Source organism: Schistocerca piceifrons, chromosome 2 (genome assembly GCF_021461385.2).
Source record: "Schistocerca piceifrons isolate TAMUIC-IGC-003096 chromosome 2, iqSchPice1.1, whole genome shotgun sequence".
Taxonomy (NCBI): domain Eukaryota; kingdom Metazoa; phylum Arthropoda; class Insecta; order Orthoptera; family Acrididae; genus Schistocerca; species Schistocerca piceifrons.
Window position 1 is genome coordinate 698,526,347 of NC_060139.1, and position 23,723 is coordinate 698,550,069.

General features: G+C 38.7%; 1 protein-coding gene across 3 annotated transcripts in view; it reads right to left on the reverse strand.

Annotated features, from left to right (window-relative positions):
• LOC124777287 (maestro heat-like repeat-containing protein family member 1) overlaps nucleotides 1-23,723 on the reverse strand; it is a 274,758-nt gene that overhangs the window by 18,965 nt on the left and 232,070 nt on the right. For all 3 annotated transcript variants that reach the window (XM_047252633.1, XM_047252635.1, XM_047252634.1), the window contains exon 29: nucleotides 19,565-19,727. In XM_047252633.1, coding sequence (XP_047108589.1) covers nucleotides 19,579-19,727 — 149 coding nt within the window. In that variant the 3' untranslated portion in view covers nucleotides 19,565-19,578. The remainder of the gene's footprint in view (nucleotides 1-19,564; nucleotides 19,728-23,723) is intronic.

The following is a 23,723-nucleotide window of genomic DNA, read 5'->3' on the forward strand; positions in this document are numbered from 1 at the left end:
TTCAGACATTAGTCGAGTCCATGCCACGTTGTGCTGCAGCACATCTGTGCGCTCACAGGGGCCCTATATGATAGTAGGCAGGTGTGCCAGTTTCTTTGGCTCTTCAGTGTATGTGTATTAAAATCATTAGACAGGAGGAGTGTATGGGATTAGCTGCACAATCAAGTCTGAGAGAACCTCTTTGTCTAATCCGTCTAAAACTACTTGAGCAGAAAGTGGGAGCTCTCAGACTTTCTGTCAAAGTGGAAGAGCTTGCAGTTGGGGGACAGGTTGTTTCTTGAAGTATTTGCTGATTCCCTCAGGGAGACATTGGCATCCAGATGAATAGTTATCATGTTATACAACTACAACCTTGGTCAAAGCTTGGATGGCTGTGCACATGACCATTTAGGTGTGTTCTGTGCTACTATGAATCCAGCCAGTCCTACCATTGGCCTGTTTTAACACCATCACAGGCAAGGCCACAAATGAAAACACCCATGTTAATCAATGTAACTGCAGTTACTGCAAGAAATTTTAAATTTTATGTGGGCATTGTCTGAAACTTACAGTGTCCACGAATGAAAACATGAAACTGTAGCCATGAACCAGTTTTACTCCCCAGTGGCAGTGCATGCTGGTCAGCAGAACATAAATAGTTTCAGAGCTATTCACAACCTTGTACTACCACTTGAACTTCCTAATGACACTCACTTCCTGTTACTGAATTAAAAGCTGGTATATTATGTGCAGATGTGGACTGTCCTGCAACAAAGCTTATAGTGTCACAATCTTTCTGATGTCAACACTGATTATCCCATCTAATTCTGCCCTTTCACATCCCATTTCTTATCTACTATTTCATCCTCTACTATCTCATATTTCTCTGTTCTATCTTGTTGCACACCACATTTTTTATCACTGTATTAATTTGACACATGTTAAAACACTACATTATGAAGGAACTCAAAAGGCATTTCTGATACTTACTTCACTGGTGAATGACCAATAAGTGGTCCAAATTGTTATAAAAGTAAACTTCAATAGAAGAGTGTGAATATGGCAGCTGCTGATGAAACTCTATGACAAGATGAGCTGTTACATCCTTTTTGCCACTTGTGGCTTGATATTTTTGCCAAGTACTAAAAATTGATATTTAATGCAAAAGCAACCTGCAAGATGTAAATGAGGACTCAGGCAGAAGTTATCAATATGAGCAACCTACTTTTGTGCTGATTTTATAGATTTTCAATTCAGCTTTTCAAATATTTTTGAAAAAAAAAATCTGTAAGAAAAGCAGCTGTGAGACAAGATTTCAAATCTCAGCTTATTAAGGCACATCAGTAATAGTAACAGAACTCTAATTTGATTCACAGAGAAAATAGAGAGAGAACTCGAAAGAGAATGAAGTAAGAAGACTAACCGATAATTTACGTTACCATAGAACAGATTTCTAAACCCCAGTGCGGTGGAGGTGGAGTATGCCTCAGCTGAAACATCTTAAGTTTGCAGGTGACACTGTTATGAAACTTTCCAGAATGAATCTGCATTCTGCAGTGGACTGTGCACTAATCTGAAGCTTCCTGGTGGATTAAAACTGTGTATCAGACTGGGACTCTAACTTCGGTTAGGTTCTAGGTTTGAATCCTGGTCCTGCACATTTTTTAATCCGTGGTCCTGCACATTATTTTAATCCATCAGGAAGTTTTATTAATGACACTTGTTTACTTACTGAGAGTTATGGAAAGAACGACTTTTTAGTTGAGCTGGAGATGCACATTACTATTTGTTTTGAAAATAATTTATTGTCTGCCACAGTTACAATACAATTTGAAACAAAATGTCTGGTTTTGGCTGGCATCAGCCATTCTCAATTCTACAAGATAAATAAGTTTAAAAATTAAAGATGAGCTAGCTAGATAATGTCAAAATTTAAAAAAAATTAATTGACGAAAAGTTGTGATTTCAGCCAAGTGGGGGGTTAGCAAGTTAGGAGTGATAAGAATCACTGATCTAATTATCCCAGTGCTGTCTCAGTCCCCATTAACAAGAAAACATCACCAACTTAAGATCATATTTTAAGGAGAAAAAGGCACACATACAAGGTATCTGCTCCAGAAGTTGGCCCCTCTTGAAAATTTGGACCATTCTGACAGTACACAGTTATGACCTTCTGAAAGTACAGCTTTTAAGGTTTCGCAAGCACTAGTGGTTTATCACTCACCCTGCCCCGCTGCAGCCGCCTAATGCCTCAGCACAAAGTACTGTACAGTGGAGACAACCAGAGCCCTCCTAAGTGTGGGATGTTGACTGTGTGTGAAGATTTATTTTATTTATTTATTTAGCGTATGGCTCACAACATCACAGTAAAAATTACAGAAAAAACACGATTACAAAAAAAAATCACATATGTATAAACAGAACAATAAATGACAGTTTTCATATAGGGACACCACCAATTGTAAATTTACACTCACAGAAGAGCAATCACAAACAAACGTCCAGTTAGATAATATATAGTCGATTGCCTCTTGGGTCGCCATTAGGAAATCCTGTGGGTCACCCTCATATGCCCTTAGTGGGCATTCCTGCACGATGTGTTTGACCGTCTGTCTCTCACCGCCACAGTCGCAAGCGGCCGAAGGAAGTTTACCCCCATCTGTGTAAGAAGTCGGCGCATCTCCCACAGTTGGTTCTGATGCGATTAAGAGTTGACCAAACTCTGCGAGGGCAATCAAATCCTTTTGGTTTACTAAAGATGCATGGCATACTGTGGCAGTTTACTGCCGTTCTGCTGTCCCATTCCTCTTTCCATTGGTCATTTATTTTAAAGTTGGTTTGGTGCAGCGCCTGTGCGGTCTTTAGTGGAGGATGCCTTGACCGGAGTCAGTTTCCTTAGATGCCATGAGCATCTTCATGGATTTGTAATTGACGGTTGGTCATGATTTTTTGAAATTCTCTAACCAGAGCGTGTTCTTGGCGCAGGTTAGGAGGGGCTATGTTACTGAGAACAGGCAGCCACACTGTAGGAGTTGGCCTGATTGTGCCTGATATAATACGCATTAAGTTGGCTCTCTACCATGTGTGTGTGTGTTTGCTGTTGAGCCACACTGGGGCACAGTATTCTGCCACTGGATACACCAAGCCAAGTGCGGATGTTCTTAAGGTAGATGCTGTGGAGCCCCAAGTGGTGCCACAGAGCTTCTGCAATATATTTTTGCGTGTTTTAAGTTTCGCTGCAGTTTTCAGCAAGTGTTCTTTGAATGTTAGTGTCCTATCTAAGGTAACCCCAAGATACTTTGGGTGTTTGTATATGAAGAGAAGAGAAGAGAAGGGACAAGGGGGAAGGGTCGAAGTCTTGTACGAGACAGTAAGTAATAAGAATGTGTAATATGTCAACTTCATACACATACACATTCAATATTATATTGACAACAACCTTGTAATAATATTGTGCAGCTACATACACATCTCAAAATGTAAATAAATAAACCTAAGCAACTGGGCAATTATTATAAGATGAAGTTAATGATTTATGATTGACAGCTTAATAATGCAATACATGCTAAAGATTTACATATCTCCTGCAAATGTACATCACTTTAATAATGCTAGTTATAATACCAAGGAAAATAATATACAACAGTGATGTTAATAAGTAAACAGAACTTTTCTAACTGTTTAATGACACACTAATTCCATTTCATTCATTTACACTTGCTCGGTGTATACGTGGACAAGGGGAAAAAATCCCTGAATTTTCCTGGATTTCCCGGTTAAAAATACACTTTCTCCCGTATGAAAATACAGTTTTTCCATGTTAAGTGACAGTATACTTTCCCTCAAAACTATGTAACTTATCACTCCTTTGAATGGTTATGGTTTTGTACACTGGTGTAGAATTTCACAGCACTTTAGAAAATGAAACTCAGGGGAAAAACACGTTTTGGAAAGATCTTTGATGTACAGCAACATGTATATTGCATGTTTTCATATTACAAAAGTATAAATTCAAATTCCACCAAACACCACACGTTACTTTCCGAAGCATTGAAATTTAGATTGCGATGTGCTTTTGTAAGCCAGTCATAGCTCATGTCACGTGATCACGCTAGTCGATGACAGTGGATATTCAGAGCATAGGACATGTGATGTAAGTCAGCCAACAGCAACATCACTGTTAAGTAGCGTGAACACACAAACAGGAAAAGCACGAGAAGCAACACTTTCACATATCGTGTTGATCTTTTTTGTGCATGTTACACTTTAAGATACATCACACAAATGTGTCAGCAAAATTTTTAACGATGACGTAAATGTCTGATCTTCTGGACTTGAAATTCTTCTATATGGACGTAATCAGAGTGTCGACTACATTCTCGCATATAGTTCATCTTGTGTGAAAGGAAATTTACTTTGAAAGTAATGCTTTTCAAACAACTATTTCCAACATTTTGCCGCGACATGTTAGAAACAGGTTCATTTCAGCAGTTGTCTGAAAGAGGTCCAGATAACAGGTATCACTGCGCTTGCACAGCTATGACAATGCAGGAAGCCCTTATGTTCCTAGAGCAAAACATTAAAAGATCTTACATTATGCCATAAAATAAACAAGACATCAGAGGATACTCCAAGAGCATCGGTATTTCATGAACCATATTAAAATGCATAATTCAGCTTAAAGTGCACATTCATATGTCTAGATTCGGATGTAAATTTTCTTGGAGTACCAGTACTGTATTATCTCATGTTTGATTCTTTATTATGGCATAATGCCACATGTGCTAGAAGATGAAAACGTGCACTTGAGCTGCACCAAACAGTTGAAACTCGCCAATAGTGTGGAATTAAACACTAAATTTCAAATAAATTGACAGACTCAGCAGAAAATATTAATAAACACCAAATTTCTTTAACAAATTGAAAAAAATAACTTCATTGTTCTGCAAGGTGATTAATGTTTGATGGTCAGAAAGGTAAAAATAAAAACATATTTTAGCCTTCTGTAGTTATGTGAATGTATTTTAATTCACTCAATAGTTCCTGGCCACAGAAATCTGTTTTGTTTTCATTTGACGTGAGAGAAATAAACAAAGAGGAAACAGCAAAATCACTAAACGTAAACACATGTCACATAGAGACTATTCACCTCCCCACTACAACACAGACTGTTCTGTATTAGCCCCAGATCTATGATATTTCAGAAATTGGGAAATACTAGATACTGATCTGATTATGTGTATATTGTCACTGTCTGCTAGATAAAATGAAATAGGCCTGCCTAATATTGCAGCAATTGTAACACACACCAAATAAACGAGACTGTTTTGGCACGAATGGTAATTTTTATAGCACTACAAAATATAATTCACAAAGTACCAATATCAAATGCCTACTGGGCCAACTAAAAGCAAAAAGCTTGAAGTTAGGAAATAGTTTCACATTTCATTCATATGCTCCAGCTTCTGAAGCACGAGATCAGAAAGTAGTAGTATGGAATTTTTATATAAATTTGGAATCGTCATATTCTTCTGTAATTTGTGTGATGTCCCTGTTTCTTCTCCTTCCTCATTCTAACAAACAATCTTGTCATTACTAATTCTGTAACTATTCCTGCAAGTGTCAAGACTTATTCTCTGGTTAACTTCACTAACCCTCCCACAATCCACGGTTTAGTTATCTTGTGTTTATTCTACAGTTAGGCATTATTACGTGTTTGTACAATTCCTTTTCTGCTCTAATTCCAGAACAGAACTAAAGTGCCTGCTAGCTGGGGACTGTACAACTGGCCCTTACTTGTTTAACAGTCTGCCCAAAAATTTTGTCAAAATTTTATTTTCTTGGATATACCAAGAAGGCAATACATAATATTTCTTACCTGTTATTCATGTTTGTCATTTATTTCCACTCTGGTAGTCTGAATCTATGGATTTCATAAGTAATTGTAACAACACTGATCATTCACAAATCCAGTCAACCACATAAACAGCGACTGGCATTCACCCGTTCTGCTTTATTCTGCTCAGCTCGTGTAGCCCTGCCCCCTTTTGTCTGCAGGAAGAGTTATTTCTAGATTTGATGGGGATTCCACTGGCAGAGAAATCGTGTACACTATGCATTCATTCAAAAATCAACATGTGATTCATTGAGAAATCAACTTAGAATGTGCTCAAAAATATTCAAAAATGAACAGGGATGCATTTCAAAATCGTATGAATAATTCATAGACCAATGTGTGCTGGATGCTAGGCACTTTGTGAAATAAGGTTTTTTTCCTCAAGAATATGAATCGCCGCCTGGGGCAGATACCCAGGTTACCCCCTGACCTCTAGATCCAGGCATATTGTGCACACGTGAATCTGGCACCTTGGGTGCGGAGGGTCAATGGGGAGGCTGGCTGGCTGGCCTCACCCGTTCATCCTGTCAGTGGGCAGGTGGCTGCTCCTTCAGTAGGGCCCGAGCAGGCACATGGGGGCAAAGGCTTGCTGGTTATTGGGAGCTCCAATGTTAGGCGGGTGATGGGGGCCCTTAGGGAAATAGCGTACAGGGCTGGAAAGAATTCCAACGTGCGCTCGGTTTGTCTGCCGGGGGGCCTCATCCAAGATGTGGAGGCAGCCTTGCCTGCAGTTATTGAGCGTAAGGGGTGCAGTCGTCTGCAAGTAGTTGCTCACATCGGTACCAATGATGCCTGTTGCTTGGGTGCTGAAGTGATCCTCAGTTCGTACAGGCGGCTGGCGGATTTGGTGAAGACCGCTGGCCTCGCACGCGGGGTGCAAGCAGAGCTCTCTATTTGCAACATCGTTCCCAAAGTGGATTGGGGTCCTTTGGTTTGGAGCCGAGTGGAGGGTCTCAACCAGAGGCTTCGTCGACTCTGTGATGATCTTGGCTGCAGATTTCTAGACTTCCACTATTGGGTGGGGAATTGTAGAACGCCCCTTGATAGGTCAGGGGTGCACTACACAAAGGAAGCGGCTACTTGGGTAGCAGAGTACTTGTGGCATGCACATGGGGGTTTTTTAGGCTAGGCAGTAGTGCGAGGTGTCCTGATGAACACCACCAGTTGACGTGCAGGCAGGGAAATCAGGATGCGCTCAGTGTAAAGACACTTCAGCTATCGAGATATTAGCAGTAAATTTTCAGAGTGTTCGGAATAAAGTTCCTGAATTTACTGCCCTCCAGGAAGCATGTGGCACGCAAATTATTCTCAGAACTGAGACCTGGCTGAACCCTGAGATAGCAAGTTCTGAAATATTTAGTGAGGGTTGGAACGTGTATCGGAAAGACAGATTTGACACCGTAGGAGGTGGCGTCTTCATTGCAGTTGACAAAAATATCGTGTCTACTGAGGTGGAAGTAGAGTGTGATTGTGAAGTTATCTGGACACGTTTAACAGAGCTAGGAGAATAAAGTTAATTGTGGGGTGTTATTACCGGCCACCAGGTTCTGCCGTGACAGTTCTAGAATCATTCCGAGGGAGTCTACACTCTGTATCGCAGAAGTACCCAGATATTAGTCGGAGGCGACTTCAACCTACCTAGTATAGACTGGGATGTCTATGGATTCATTAGAGGTGGTACAGACAAGCCGTTGTGTGAATTACTTTTGAACACATTATCCGAAAACTGTCTTGAGAAGCTAAATCGACAGCCAATGCGTAATGGAAATATTTTAGATCTGGTAGCCACGAACAGACCAGACCTCATTGACGGTGTCAGTGTCGAGACAGGGATTAGTGATCATGATGTTGTCATTACGATTATGGTTACAAAAGTTAAAAAGTCAGTCAAGAAGGCTAGGAGAGTATTCTTACTAGAAAGAGCAGATAAGCAGTTGTTAGCATCCCACTTAGTAAATGAATAGACTTCATTTATTTCTGGTACGATGGACGTGGAATAATTATGGGCAAATTTTAAACACATTGTAAATCACGCATTGGAGAAGTATGTGCCGAAAAAATGGGTAACGGACAGAAAAGACCCACTGTGATTTAACAGCGCAATTCGGAGAATGCTCAGGAAGCAAAGACAATTCACTCGCGGTATAAGAAAGATCGGGAGAATGAGGACAGGCAAAAGTTAGTAGATTCGTGCTGCTGTAAAAAGAGCGATGCGCGAAGCAGACGACCACTACCACCATCATACCTTAGCAAAAGATCTTGTTGAAAACCCAAGGAAATTCTGGTCTTACATAAAATCAGTAAGCAGGTCGAAGGCTTCCATCTAGTCACTCACTGATCAGTGTGCTGGCAACGGAAGACAGCAAAACGATAGCTGAAATTTTAAATTTAGCACATGAGAAATCTTTCACGCAAGAGGATCGTACAAACATACCACCGTTTGATTCCGTACAGATTCCCATATGGAGGACATAGTGATAGACATCCCTGAGGTTGTGAAGCAGCTGAATGGATTGAAAATAAATTAATCGCTAGGTCCTGATGGGATTCCAATTTGGTTTTACAGAGAGTACTCTACTGCATTGGCTCCTTACTCAGCTTGCATTTATCGCGAATCTCTTGCCCAACGTAAAGTCATGAGCGACTGGAAAAAAAGCGCAGGTGTTGCCTGTATATAAGAAGGGCAGAAGGATGGATCCTCAAAATTACAGACCAATATCCTTAACATCGGTTTGTTGCAGGATTCTTGAACATATTCTCAGTTCGAATATAATGAATTTCCTTGAGACAGAGAAGTTGCTGTCCATGCAGCAGCACGGCTTTAGAAAGCATCGCTCCTGCGAAATGCAACTCACCCTTTTTTCACATGATATCTTGCGAACCATGGATGAAGGTTATCAGACGGATGCCATATTCCTTGACTTCCGGAAAGCGTTTGACTCGTTGCCCCACTGCAGACTCCTAACTAATGTACGAGCATATGGGATTGGTTCCCAAATATGTGAGTGGCTCGAAGACTTCTTAAGTAATAGAACCCAGAACGTTGTCCTCAATGGTGAGTCTTCATCGGAGGTGAGGGTATCATCTGGAGTGCCCCAGGGAAGTGTGGTAGGTCCGCTGTTGTTTTCTATCTACATAAACGATCTTTCGGATAGTGTGGATAGCAATGTGCGGCTGTTTGCTGATGACGCTGTAGTGTATGAGAAGGTGTCGTTGTTGAGTGACTGTAGGAGGATGCAAGATTACTTGGACAGGATTTGTGATTGTGTAAAGAATGACAGCTAACTCTAAATATAGATAGATGTAAATTAATGCAGATGAATAGGAAAAACAATCCTGTAATGTTTGAATACTCCATTAGTAGTGTAGCGCTTGACACAATCAAGTCGATTAAATATTTGGGCGTAACATTGCAGAGCGATATGATGTGGGAAAAGCATGTAATGGCAGTTGTGCGGAAGGTGGATGGTCATTGGTAGAATTTTGGTAAAATGTGGTTCATCTGTAAAGGAGACTACTTATAAAACACTAACACAACCTATTCTTGAGTACTGCTCGAGCGTTTGGGAACCCTATCAGGCCGGATTGAGGGAGGACATAGAAGCAATTCAGAGGCGGGCTGCTAGTTTTGTTACTGGTAGGTTTGATCATCATGCGAGTGTTATGGAAATGCTTCAGGAACTCGGGTGGGAGTCGTTCTTTTCGTGAATCGCTGCTGAGGAAATTTAGAGAACCAGCATTTGACGCTGACTGCAGTAAATTTTTACTGCCACCAACTTCTATTTCGCAGAAAGGCCACAAAGATAAGATAAGAGAGATTAGGGCTCGTACAGAGGCATATAGGCAGTCATTTTTCCCTCGTTCTGTTTGAGAGTGGAACAGGGAGAGAAGATGCTAGTTGTGGTATGAGGTACCCTCCGTCACGCACTGTATGGTGGATTGCGGAGTATGTATGTAGATGTAGATGAAGTAAGCAAGGCAATGGATAAATCAGAAAGCTCTGTCAAGTTAAGGATACTAAATGGCTGATTATATACATACGTTTGTTTCTTCACTTGACATTCCCTGCAGATTTTTTTAGAAAACTAAGGTAATGTAGGTCACAGCAGGTGGGTATGCTGAATCTCTAACAAACTTAGCAACCCTGAGGGGCACTCTTAGACTATTTGTAGAGCACAAAATTAAAACTTGGCTTGTGTACAGTTCGATCCATTCATCGATCATATTTTTTACGTGTAATACTTCAAAAAAATCTAGTGGTTTGAAAACAAATCGATCATTTATAGTACCCCTGTTCATATAGTTGGTGCTAACTACTGTAGATTTGTCAGAAAGTTGAATCCAAAAGACAGGGCAAATTTCTGAACAAAATGATTCCCCTTACTCTGAACAGTCATCATATAGTATATAAAAATACTATGCTGCATCTAAAATACCTAAAATGTACACTTAAAAATTAGATAGGGAGTGCATTATTTATACAGTTCCTAGTCTCTTACACAGCTGAGCAGACTTTTTATTCTGACCTCAGTAGGCGAAAAAAACCACACATTTGGCTCATCTGCTGAAAAATAATTTAAATTCCTCCTCTCTGAGTAAATTCCAATGCAATGCATTACATGCCATGAGGTATGTACACTTTCTGCACTTTGAGAAGATACACTCTTATGTAAAACTACAGCACATCAGACACACTGCAGAGGCTGAAAATGCAGCTGATCACAAATTTTCTAGAGGACAGCAACACAGTGCAGTCATGGCTGACTGCAGCTTTTAAAATATGATGGCCTCATGACAGCAGGGATAATACAGAAGCTCTGAACAACTGGAGCAGACAAACCATATCTGTTTCTCCATGATCTGCACTACAGCTAAAGTTTTGAATCACGACAATCAGATGCTGCAGATAAGTAAACTTTTAGTCAATAATTGGTTCCAAGAAGCTCGACTGTTCTTTGAAAATAATACAGTACTCCTCATGCTCGTTTACCACATATTAGCACTGCATAAAGTGTTTAAGAAGGACACAAAGATATTTCTGACAAGGGAAATTCCCCATCGCACCACCCTCAGATTTAGTGGTAAGAGGGCCCAGTGGGTCTGTCAAAAACTGAACACAGATCAAGCATGAAAACAGGAAGGCTTACTGGACTCTGGAAAAAAAAGTAAAATAGAAACAGAGAATGGTCCAAGAACAAGAAGTGCCATATAGAACACACGGGAAGTCAAGTGGCACTGGGGGTAAGTGGTTATGGTGCTCGACTCCCAAGTAGACGAGCTATGTTCAAAACTACATCATACCACAACATGTAACAAAAATCAAAGCATGCATGAAGCTTGCAATCACAGGAGACCAACGGTGCTGAATAGTGCCCAACTCATAGACAGCATATTGTCCAAACTCAAATTCAGTCTGACCTATCTCCTCAGAGTGATCACCATCTGCCTCTGACCACAAGACTTACGACATTTACACAGTAGTATGTTTGTCACGACTATCCTCATAACAGAATATGATTGGAACACTGAAATGGAACTATATTTCCACATTTAACAGCAGAGCCAAATTCACAAGAGTGACTTTGAAATGTTTATCTAAATTATCTACGAAATGTCTCATAAAAAACAAGAAGAGCTTCTGTGAAGTTTGGAAGGTAGAAGACGAGGTATGAAACTATGAGGACAGGTTGTGAGTTGTGCTTGGGTAGCTCAGATGGTATAGCAGTTGCCCGTGAAAGGCAAAGGTCACGAGTTCGAGTCTTGGCCCGGCAAACAATTTTAATCTGCCAGGAAGTTTCAGATCAGCATACACTCCGCTGCAGAGTGAAAATCTCATTCTGGAAACATCCCTCAGGCTGTGGCAAAGCCATGTCTCCACAATATCATTTCTTCCAGGAGTGCTAGTTCTGCAAGGTTCGCAGGAGAGCCTCTGTGAAGTTTGAAAGGTAGGAGACGAGGTACTGGTGGAATTGAAACTGTGAGGACAGGTTGTGAGTTGTGCTTAGGTAGCTCAGATGGTAGAGCAGTTGCTCACGAAAGGCAAAGATCCCAAGTTCGAGCCTCGGTCTGGCACACAGTTTTAATCTGCCAGGAAGTTTCAAGAAGAAGAAAGTTTGAATGTACAGAGAGGTTACAATAACACTTTCGCTACTTGAGCCATGTAGATGGAAAACTATTTACCTTTTGGGTACCCAACCTTACAGGAATAGTGTTAGTATTATTACTTGCTGTTAGGTGCCATTACTGGCATGGAGACGTATGGACGACACACAAGAATAAATATGTTACCGTTGCAAACAGTCAAAATGTGACTGGACAATGTGGGCTAAGCTTTACATGTAAAACTGTTTGATCAAGCCAACAGAAACAGTAACACTGCTCTTCTTGGGCATTGGTGCATTAAGGAAATATGAGGAGATAGAAGAACATGATTTGGTAATCGCTCCCAGGAGAGGCCGTTGGCCAATCGTACCATAAATTGCTGAAGTTTCTGTTGCCATGGCTGAAAATGCTGGACGCAATGAGTGATCTTCGAGCTGTACTGAAGTTGTGTCACAATAGTCGAATATTCCATGAACCACAATTCAAACAGTACTGCAAACAATTGTGAAATGGCAACTGTACGAATTTCACATTACTCACAGATGTAGACACTTGTAACATTGAGCAACATTTGTAATTGGGAATGTTAACATGATATGCAGTAAATAAATGTTACCCTTTCATGTGGAAATTAAAATGTGTTTCTTTCAATGGTTTATTCATTACTTCTCATCCACATTTCCTTACAAATGTTTGCACAAAGTTTCATTGTCCTATGATCACTCTTTTTTCCATGGGGCCTCAAGTAGCAAACCTTTAATTACAACCACTCTATATATTAATTGTTAATGTTTTTTCCATTGTTTTGTTCAGAGTCCTTCCAAGGGCAGGTGAGGGCTTGTAGCTTGTGGAGACAACTTGATGCTACTGTCTTAGCAGATAGCGAATCATGGATGCAAGCTGCTGACCATTATACGGAGAAGGTTTTACAAGAATGTTCCAGAATTTGAACACCAAAGAATCTACATTACACTCTATTAAAATTACTAATTCAATGCTTTGAAAGAAACTCATGTTTTAAGACAAGAACCGACAGCTTTGCAAGCACATGCATTATGAAAGAAATGAAGTACTGTGTCTTGATTACACATGGGCTACTGAATGTTAAATAAAAAGGAAACTTAAAGATAATGTGGGATTCTTCTTTAGGCAAATCAACTGACTGTATACTAATTTGATTGGCTGTTAAATAAAATATTCATTTTAGACCTGAGCTGAAGTGCAGCTAAGGGTGTCTGTGAATCTTCTGCCATGTGCTTCTGTTGGCAATTCACTGTCACTAGTTGTAGCCGATTGGTTGATGGTATACGGTAGCGAGTTATCAATCAAGCATTGCACAGCTTAAATTTCTGTAAGTGCAATGAGCACCAATGATATTTATAATCTTGGTCTTTACAAACAGTATTTTCAAACTTAAATTGCTGCAAGTGAAACAAAATACTATCTACCTTCAGTCACACAGCATAGAAAATTACAAACGAGTAATATGACTGGCTACCCACATCTGATTAATGACTGGTTGTGTTCACTTCCCACTAATCATCACAGAAAATTTTACCAACAGAAGAACAATGGAAAAGCTGCACACACCATAACTGCATGGTTACCGGAACAGAATTTTATCCCAAACCTGTCACTAAAAGAAGACTGGACCTGACTAAAGGATAACCTATAAAACTAGGTCTTTGAACTTAGGAAGAAACATGCTATACAAAATAAAAAACACGCCCCGTCCTCACAGCTTTACTTCCGCCAGTACCTTACCTCCTACCTTCCAAACTTTACAGAAGCTCTCCTGCGAAACTTGCAGAACTAGCACTCCTGAAAGAAAGGATATTGCGGAGACATGGCTTAGCCACAGCCTGGGGGATGTTTCCAGAATGAGATTTTCACTCTGCAGCAGAGTGTGCGCTGATATGAAACTTCCTGGCAGATTAAAACTGTGTGCCAGAGCGAGACTCGAACTCGGGACCTTTGCCTTTCGCGGGCAAGTGCTCTACCAGCTGAGCTACCCAAGCACGACTCACACCCCATCCTCACAGCTTTACTTCCGCCAGTACCTCGCCTCCTACCTTCCAAACTTTACAGAAGCTCACCTGCGAACCTTGCAGAACTAGCACTCCTGAAAGAAAGGATATTGCGGAGACATGGCTTAGCCACAGCCTGGGCGATGTTTCCAGAGTGAGATTTTCACTCAATATCCTTTCTTTCAGGAGTGCTAGTTCTGCAAGGTTTGCAGTTTTAACTTGCCAGGAAGTTTCAAGTTTCATATTGTGAAGCGATTTCTTTGACCATTTTTGACAACCAGCAATATCTTCTCATTATTTGTTTCACTTTGATGGTGCCACAGTGTTCATCATGAAATGTCCTCAGTTAGTTAGTTAGTTAGTTATGGGTTCCATTGATCAATAGCACAGAAAACCGTTATGATGTGAAATGTGTCAAATGCACAAGAAATGCGCACAGGAAACAAGTGGTTTTTTTTTTTTTTTTACATTTTAGTGTTACACCTAAATATTGCTATTATCTGTCCCATTCCCTTAAATGGCACAAAATGCATATACTATATCTCCAGATTTATTTACTCATATTCAAGAATTCATCTATGGTATAGAAGGAGTTCTCAAGGGGGTATGATTTCAATTTGTTTTTGAAACTATTACTGCTGTCTGTCAGACATTTTATTTCATCTGGTAATTTATCAAAAAGTTTTATAGCAGCATATTGTACCCCTTTCTGTGCCAAAGATAGGTTAAGTAAAGAGTAGTGTACGTCTTTCTTTTTTCTCGTATTGTAATCAGGAATGTCGCTGTTGATTTTAAACTGGTCCATGTTGTTGAGAAAAAATTTCATTACAGAGTAAATGTACTGTGAAGCAGTTTACGGATTCCTAACCTTTTAAACAGATGCCTACAAGATGTGTGAGTATGAACCCCACACATTATTCTAACCAATTTCTTTTGAGCAGTGAATACCTTTTGCCTAAGTGTTGAGTTGCCGCAGAATATTATTCCGTATGACATCAGAGAGTGGAAGTATGCAAAGTATGTTAGCTTAATAATTTCTACATCCTCAAAATTTGCAATTATTCTAATTGCAAAAGTTGCTGAACCTAGTTGCTTTAGGAGATCCAAAATATGAATTTTCCAATTAAGATTCTCATCTATATGTACACCCAAAAACTTAGTATGCTCTACCCTGGCTACTGACTTCTTTTGATATGTTATGTTTATTGAAGGAATTACACTTTTTGCAGCAGAAAATTGGATGTACTGTGTATTTTCAAAGTTCAGAGCAAGCCCATTCACAGAAAACCAATTAATAACTTTTCCAAAGACCTTATTTGTATCATTTTGTATCGTACTTTCTTTTACTGGATTAAGTGTCAGTTCAGCATCTTGTTTCACATAAGAAGGGAGGTCATACAGATATATCAAGAACAGGAGGGGACCCATGATCGAACCTTGTGGAACACCTAATGTAATTTCACCACAGTTAGATGAAGTGGCAAACTCCTTTGAATCACTTGAAGCATGTAAAGAGACTTTTTGCTTTCTGTTCTGTAGATATGACTTAAACCCCTCATATGCTGTTCCATTTATACCATAGAATTGTAATTTCTCTAACATAATGTCATGGTTCACACAATCAGATGCTTTGGATAAGTCACAGAATATTCCTACTGGTGACATTTTACTATTTAAAGACTCTATCATGTGGACAGTGAAATTGTATATTGTTGTCTCAGTGGAACAGCATTTCTGAAATCCGAACTGTGATTTACTAAGTATCCCATTACTGCTGAGATGGCTAACCACTACTGAGTACATTACTTTCTCAAAGTTTTTGAAAATGCTGTAAGCAAGGATACTGGCCGGTAATTATTGACATCTGTGGTTTCCCCCTTTTTGTAGAGAGGCCTGACAATGGCGTATTTTAACCTGTCTGGAAAAATACCCTGAGTCAGTGATGCATTACATATGTGACTCAAAACATCAGCTGTAATTGCTCCACATTGTTTTAATAACTTGTTAGAGTTGTCATCTACTCCAACAGAACATTTATTTTTCAAAGATTGAATAATATCCCTTATTTCAAAAGAGGTTGTTAGATGAAACTTAATCTGACTAAAATTTTTCAAAACTGACTCTTCCATGTACTGCCTGGCTTTTTCTTTTGAACTATTCTCACCAATTTTTTCTCCCACACTTAAGAAGTGATTGTTAAATACATTGGCTACCTGTGTACTGTTGGTTAAGATGGTCTCATTCTCTTTAACAGTAATAGTACCTAACCCAGTGGTTACTTTTCCTGTCTCCCTTCTAACAACATTCCATATTGATTTTATTTTATTGTTGAGTTGTTAATTTCTTCTCTAACATACATATTTCTTGATTTCCTTACAACTTTTCTCAGTATGTCACAATAATTTTTATGGTGTAAAACTACTTTTGGATCTTTACTAGTTCTTGCTGTTTCATATAGTTTTATTTTTCTTTCTGAAGACACTTTAATACCTGTAGTAATCCAAGGTTTCTTTGAAAAGTTTGTGGTGTTACATTTAGTAATTTTCTTTGGAAAACAATGTTCAAAAGGGGACATAAATTTATCAAGAAATATGCTGCATTTATCATTAGCATTTGGCTCATTATATACATCTTGCCAGTTTAAATTTCCTAAACTTTCTCTGAAGTGATCTATAGATACCGGGTTGAGCACCCTCACACTTTTACTTAATGGTTTCTGAAGTGTACACCCTGTCAGGTTTTGTAAGTTAATAAAATTTTCCTTTGGCACGTAATGGGTATAATAACCCTTACGAAATATGTCTGCAGAAGTAATAAACCATGATTGGTGCTGATGGCAGTCCTATTAAAATAGGACTGCAAACATTTTTTGCCCTTTGGTAAATAGTTTGGCCATTCATTTTCTAAATAATGCAGAATCATTTTAGTAGCAAATCTTCTCATGACTTCTCCAGTTTTCTGTGATCAAATAGAAATAAGTTGCAATCAGCAGTCTTCAAACATGTTAAATCTATCATATGGACTGGCAAGCAACCTTGAAACTGCATCAATATTGGCATGTTTTTCTGTGGGACTTTACCTGATTTCATAGTTGTATCCCATTAATGGGATCGTTCATCTTCGTCGTCTCTGAACAGTCATAACTGACAGCTGTGTGCTTGAAACCAAAGGTTTGTGATCTGTGATCAGTTCAAACCCAATTCCATACTGTCATTGGTAAAATTTGTTGACCCCACAAATTATGGACAGTGCTTCTTTTCAATCTGGCTGAGTCTGATCTGATATTAATTTAAAATCTTGAAAGCAAAGGTAAAGAGTTTTTATGATCCATCCTAACATTTGTGAGAGAATACTGCTATGATTCCATATTCAGCCGCATCTGTAGTTAATAAAGCAATTTGAATTGAATCAAAGTGCACCAGTTTTGCTTCCTTGGTAATTTCCTTCTCAACAGTGAAAGACACTGTTTCTTCTTGTTTGGCCCATTCAAACAGTTGATTGTTTTTAAAAAATATGAGTTAGTGGTCCAGTGATTTCAGAAAATCCTTTGATGATTTTACTGTAGTTGCATCTTCTTCCAATGAAAGATTCTAGTTCCTGGGTGCTCTTTGGACATGTCTTCTTTTTTTGCTTACACACCACTACTGATGGTTGCATTCCACCTACATCAGTGATGTAGCCCAGGTATTTCACCTTGTCTTTGGAGCTTTCACATTTCTTCCTATTGCAACTGAGGCCATTTTCTGTAAGTTGTGTGAAACCACATTCAAATTCTTTATGTGCTCATCCACATTTGTTCTTGCGACATCTCATCCAAGCAATAGGCACATCCAGGTATGGAACCTTTAATTTGTTACACAAACTGTAGGTGTATTGTAGGAACACTTGATATGCCAAACGTTAGTCTCTGATATTTGAACAGTTCATGTGTAGTATTGACAACAGACATCATCTTGGATTCTTCATTCAATTCTAACCAGAGGTATGCACCTAACAAATCTATTTTTGTGAAACATTTACCATTCTTGATTTTTTTAAGAGCTCTTCTGGCCTCAGATACTGATTTATTTCCAGCTATGGATCTACAATCACTCTGAAGTCTCCACAGAGTCTTACTGTTCCACTTGGCTTTGGTACAGCCGCAAATAGTATAGTCCATTGACTGGTTTTTGCTGGTTTCCATTTTCTGTTATTAGCTAGCCATCTAATTTCTTCTTTAACATTGTCTATCATGGCAAATAGTACTGATATGAGCCTGAAAAATTTTGTTATGTCTCATGTCCTCAATTTCAGCACTGCTCTGTAGATTTTACAAGTGCTTAAGAAAGGCTGGAAAAGATTCATGATCCTGGCATATTTTCTTCTCAGCTTCTTTAAAGCTTGTTTTTATCACTGAAATTCAAGCTGAAGGCATTGAATCAGTTGGTAGTTTTTCACAAGGTGACAACCATAAATCGAAGCGAGAGTGGTCATAGCCTGCAAGGGAAACAGGGACTGTTGAAATTAAGTTTTTCAGGACAGCCCCAAGACGCACATAGTATGATCAGTTTCACTCTTTAATTTAACAAGAGCACCATCAGAAACTCTGGAATTTACAGTATGAAGTACAGTAATAAGCCAACAACTGAATTTCACACTCTAAAATGCAGAGTTTCTGATGATGTTCTTGCAAATTAAAGAGACAAACTGGTCATCATGAGTTCACCTTGAGGCTGTCCTGAAAAAATTAATAAATGCACACTTTTCTGAAGGAACAGACATTGTAAAATAAGTACAGCAAGCCTAGTCGGGCAAGACAACTATGATACTTTGACAGGGAACACATTTGTCTCATCGACCCTACTGTGGGAATCCAAGTAATGTTACGAGCAATAGGAGCATAGATACTGTGAAATACAGAGATTTGGGTTGGTCTGGGACGTGTACATGGATAGCTGAAATGGTTAAGGCGACCACTCATGATAAGTGGGAAAGCTGGGTACATGCCTCTGTCCAGCACAAATTTTCAGGTTTCACCAAATGGCAATATTTCTATACTTAATACAGCTGATGCCAAAGAATTCACAGATGGTGAATAAATTTCATTTTATTAAAATGTAGAAAAGTTGTTGGATCTTTTTAGATATGACGTGTATAAAAAGTAGGCTACTTACAGTTGCTGAGAATTTTGTGAAAAATGTACACTGAACATATTTACGATTTGATGAAGGTGCAATTCTGTTAATACTTGCACTCCATTGTCACATAAGAGTAAATGAAATGACTAGGTAGCAACAGACTAGAAGTTTCTAAACTCTCAGTGTGCCAGTGACAAACGCTTTGTAGGTATTCCTGCTGCTTTATCTAGACGTTTTGAATGCAGGTTACCAGACACTTCTATCTTCCATGTTTCTTGTGTATATACAAATAACATTGGACTGATTCCACAATCAAAAAGAAAGAAATGAATCCTCAAAATCTGCAATATTTTGGCAGCAACCAATAATATCCAAGGACAGAAATCATGAAATTTTATACTTAATATACAACAAGCAAATAACTATGGTATTGTAATTATTACCTGATTTCCAGATCTCACGAAATGAAGAGAGAGCTGAGGGCTTCCGCTGCTTTTGCTCGCACTTCCTGATTTTCATCTTTCAGTGACTGTAGAAGACGTGAACACACAGTATCTAGTGGTATGCTGTTGTTCAAGTCTAATGGTAGATTTCCACTAAGTAACCCTGTAACCAGAAAGAGATGTGGAAAAGAAAGAACATAAGCACATGTTTTTAAATGAAAGTGAAGGCAGACATACTTGCATTAAGTTACAGTAGAAGTACTGTATGTATTTTCAGTGCTTCTAATAGAACTTACAGTGTATATACGAGTAAACTTTCGGATGAGTGTTTTTTTTTACTTTGAAGATACTCTCTTCCTATACGCGTATACAATGCCTTTATCGACAAAACAAATGAATAAGCCATCATCCACACAATAATAAAGTTATAAAATTTATTCCAATATTCTAATACTGTAGCTCATTTCATTCTGTCACAGTATTCAGTGGTCAGTGTTGAGCCGATGGGCACTGCAGGTACAGCACTACATCCACAAGGCAGAACTGGCAAAAGTGGTACTCATTGCCCATCACTCACTTCACACACATTACAAAACATGTGAATGGCAGTTTGCTCAATCGGTATCACATGGTGTGCATTCACTCAGTACTGGGCACCAGGTGAGTGGCCCAGCCATATGACTAAGGAAAAATACTTTATGCAGTTTAATGACAACATAGTGGCACTAATGGATTCAGCACCCATTGTATTGCACATTGAGGTGATTTTTCTTGTTGTGGGTTGATTTTAAATGATGAATATACTGCAAAAATGCCAAGCCTTTACTCATTCCCATGTAATAACAGTTACATCCTTTTCCGAAATTCCTGGTTGCCATCTTGTTTTTTCTTGATGTTGCGGTCCTGCTATGCAGTGCCATGTATTTAATCGTGGACTTCGTTTCTGATTGCGAGGCGAGGGCTACAAGAGAGCTGTAAGAGAGCTTCTACATTTAAATAAGTCACTACGAAATCACAAAACACTGTTTCCATAATTATTATTTTTCAAATAAGTTATCAAATCACAACAACTGATAATTAAGAAAGCTTTTCAGACAACTTGTTCATACATGATGCGTCAATGCTTCACCAAAACTGTAAGTTAGTATTTAAATTGAGATAGCATGGCATAGACACTATGTAACAGCATTCATGTTTCTTTAGCGCTTGACCATCGTTGTCACGTCCCTTTCTTCTTTGGGGTCCACTGCACCCCCAAAGGATGTATGCTCAGTGCCAGTACCCCTCACTGGCCAGTCCAAATTACACACCCGTCATCACTTTCTGCACTGTGCCTGCATTTTTCTTTGTCATATCTGCACATAAACGCCAACAAATCCAGGCATAGTAGGTGCTCTGTACTCTACTACTAATAAAAGTCATTTTTCACACATACATCTCTCATCTGTCTACTGAAAGAAAGCGAGATGAGTCACCAAGCTTTATAGCAAACACGGACCACTACAACATAGAATTAGAATTTCATTTTATTTTACACGTCAATTTTCTATGGAGAATGTGTATGCTGTTACCTGAGATTCACAAGTATTAAAGTATTACCATAGCGACTGTGTATGCTCATGTATAAAGAAAATTGAAGTGATAATCGAATACAGAATGTTACTGAAGGTCACCGATTTAGATGCGGAGCTGTAAATTTGTATGAAAGAACAGCCAATGCCGATGAATAATGGTTGCGTTCAGTCTGCTGCTACAAACATACTGACATTGAGCCTTTTTTTTTTTTCTTGAGGGGGGGGGGGGGGGGGGGGGGGGGAAGCTTACGTTTAAAAGCATGACAACAACTTATAACCCAGCTTCAACCCCTCTACACTGTAAGCTTCTGTATACAATCCAAGCAAACTGACTAGTAGGACTCGTTACAGTTAATATTATCAAATGGAAGACAGAAATGCCATGTGGCTAGGGCCTCCCGTTGGGTAGACCGGTCGCCTGGTGCAAGTCTTTCGAGTTGAGGCCACTTGCGTGTTGACAGGGATCAAATGATGATGATAAGGACAACACATAACCTCGTCCCTGAGCGGAGAAAATCTCTGACCCAGCCAGGAATCGATCCCAGGCTGTTAGGTATGAAATTCCATCACACTGATCACTCAGCTACCAGGCGCGGACAATATTATCAAATAAAATGAATGGAAAGAGGAAAAATTCACAAAGGTGTAGTGGTAAGCAGAGATGGGCATCATTCAAATAAATTTCTCTCCAGATAATTATTTAAATAAGTAGATCAATCAAAAAGATTTATTTACAAATAAATTACTTGTAACTTAAATAATAAATGACACAGAATGCCCATGTACTTCCTTTGTTTACATCTTGTACCAAATTCTGTAACTAGTGTTTGTTCCCTTAGTTCAGTGCAGTTTCTATTTGGATAAATAACTTACTGATGGATTTGTAATGTATCTAAACACAACGAAAGAATAAGTAGTCCTATTTTTCCATTTTGTTTTGACGATAAGCTTTATTTATCTTGTAACAGCTTGCAGTAAATTCCTAGAAAATACGATCTGTGAAATAGGAAATGAAAGTGCACGTCACTTAGTTTTTTTATATACAGCTTCTTCTGTCTATGATGAGATGTTGAAAGCGATGTTTGCACAGAGCAGACATAACAGTGTTCTGTAATAGAAATGCTTACATGGAAAATATAGTTGCCAATGTTGTTAAAATGACACTTTTTTTTTTACTTATTTCTCTGTGGAACTATGAAAGAAGAATTACTGATGAAGAAAGGTTTCTGCATGACTGTACACAAAATCACGTCTGACCACTGAAGCCAGACTACACGGAAACAATACAGAACATGTAGGATGGAGCAGACCACAATTAACTCAGGAACTGAAATACAATGAACTGCCAAGATAAAAGCCGATCTTCACTATTTAAAACCCACTGGTCCAACATTTATGCAAAAAAAAGGCAATATATACAAATGCTGACACTGTTTGTACAAAAGATTGGAGAATTTTTACCTACGTCTCTTTCATTTTCTGTGAGGAACACCTTAAAACAATATAATCACATACTTTTTATTCATTAGATTAGCCACTGTACAGGGACTGTACCTGTTTGGTGTTTTAAGTATTATTGTTCATACTATTGTAAAGAAATTCATTGTTCACATAATAATGGCATACATTTTCTTTCTTGCCTGATACGAGATCGGCAAGAAAATAATAATAATTAAAGCCCAGAACAAAATCCGCAAAGCAACAATAAAAGGAAATACAAAATGAAAAATTGAAAAGAAAATTTACATAATTATGCAAATGAGCACATCAGTGGAAGACAATAAAATGTTTTTACCTGTAGCTTTTGTTAAATTTAAATCATCATTATTGTTCATGTAGCTGTCATCTTGTTGGTTTGCAGCATCAGTCTTTTCATTTTGTTCATTCTGAATATAACTTGCAGTAATTTAAACACACACACACACACACACACACACACACACACACACACACACACACACACACACAATCACAATGGAACTACAACAAGTAACGAAATAAATGGAAATAATTTTAGTAATCAAGGACAGGAAACGTAAAATGAAATGACCGACATAGCAAACCAACAAGATGACAGCTACATGAGCAACAATGACGATTTAAATTTAACAAACACTACAGACATAAATATTTCAGTGCAGACAATAGATGAACTGCTGACACAATGGTCAACAGAGAGTGCTGTTTCAGCTATTATATTCAGAAGAGGCGTTGCAGCTGGTTCTGAAATTTGCAACAGTCCAGTGTCGCATGAACTCTAAAACATTTACAGGCAAAAGAACACCCCAAATATCAGCAAACTTCACTTTGCATCAGCCAAGTAGCATGAATGAGATGGTAGAAATTTTAAAACAAATGTTTACAAATATGTCACAGGATCTCAATCAAATTTAACAAACATGCTGAGCAAAGTTTGATCAAAATTTTTAAGATATATCAAAAGATTTCTATCAAAAATTTTCACAATTACATGATGAACACAAGTAAACTGTGGGCAGGTTAGATGAGATCACTGAAAAAAAAAAAAAAAAAAAATTGAAAACAATATATGACAAGCTAGCTTAGACTTAAATACAGACTTCAGA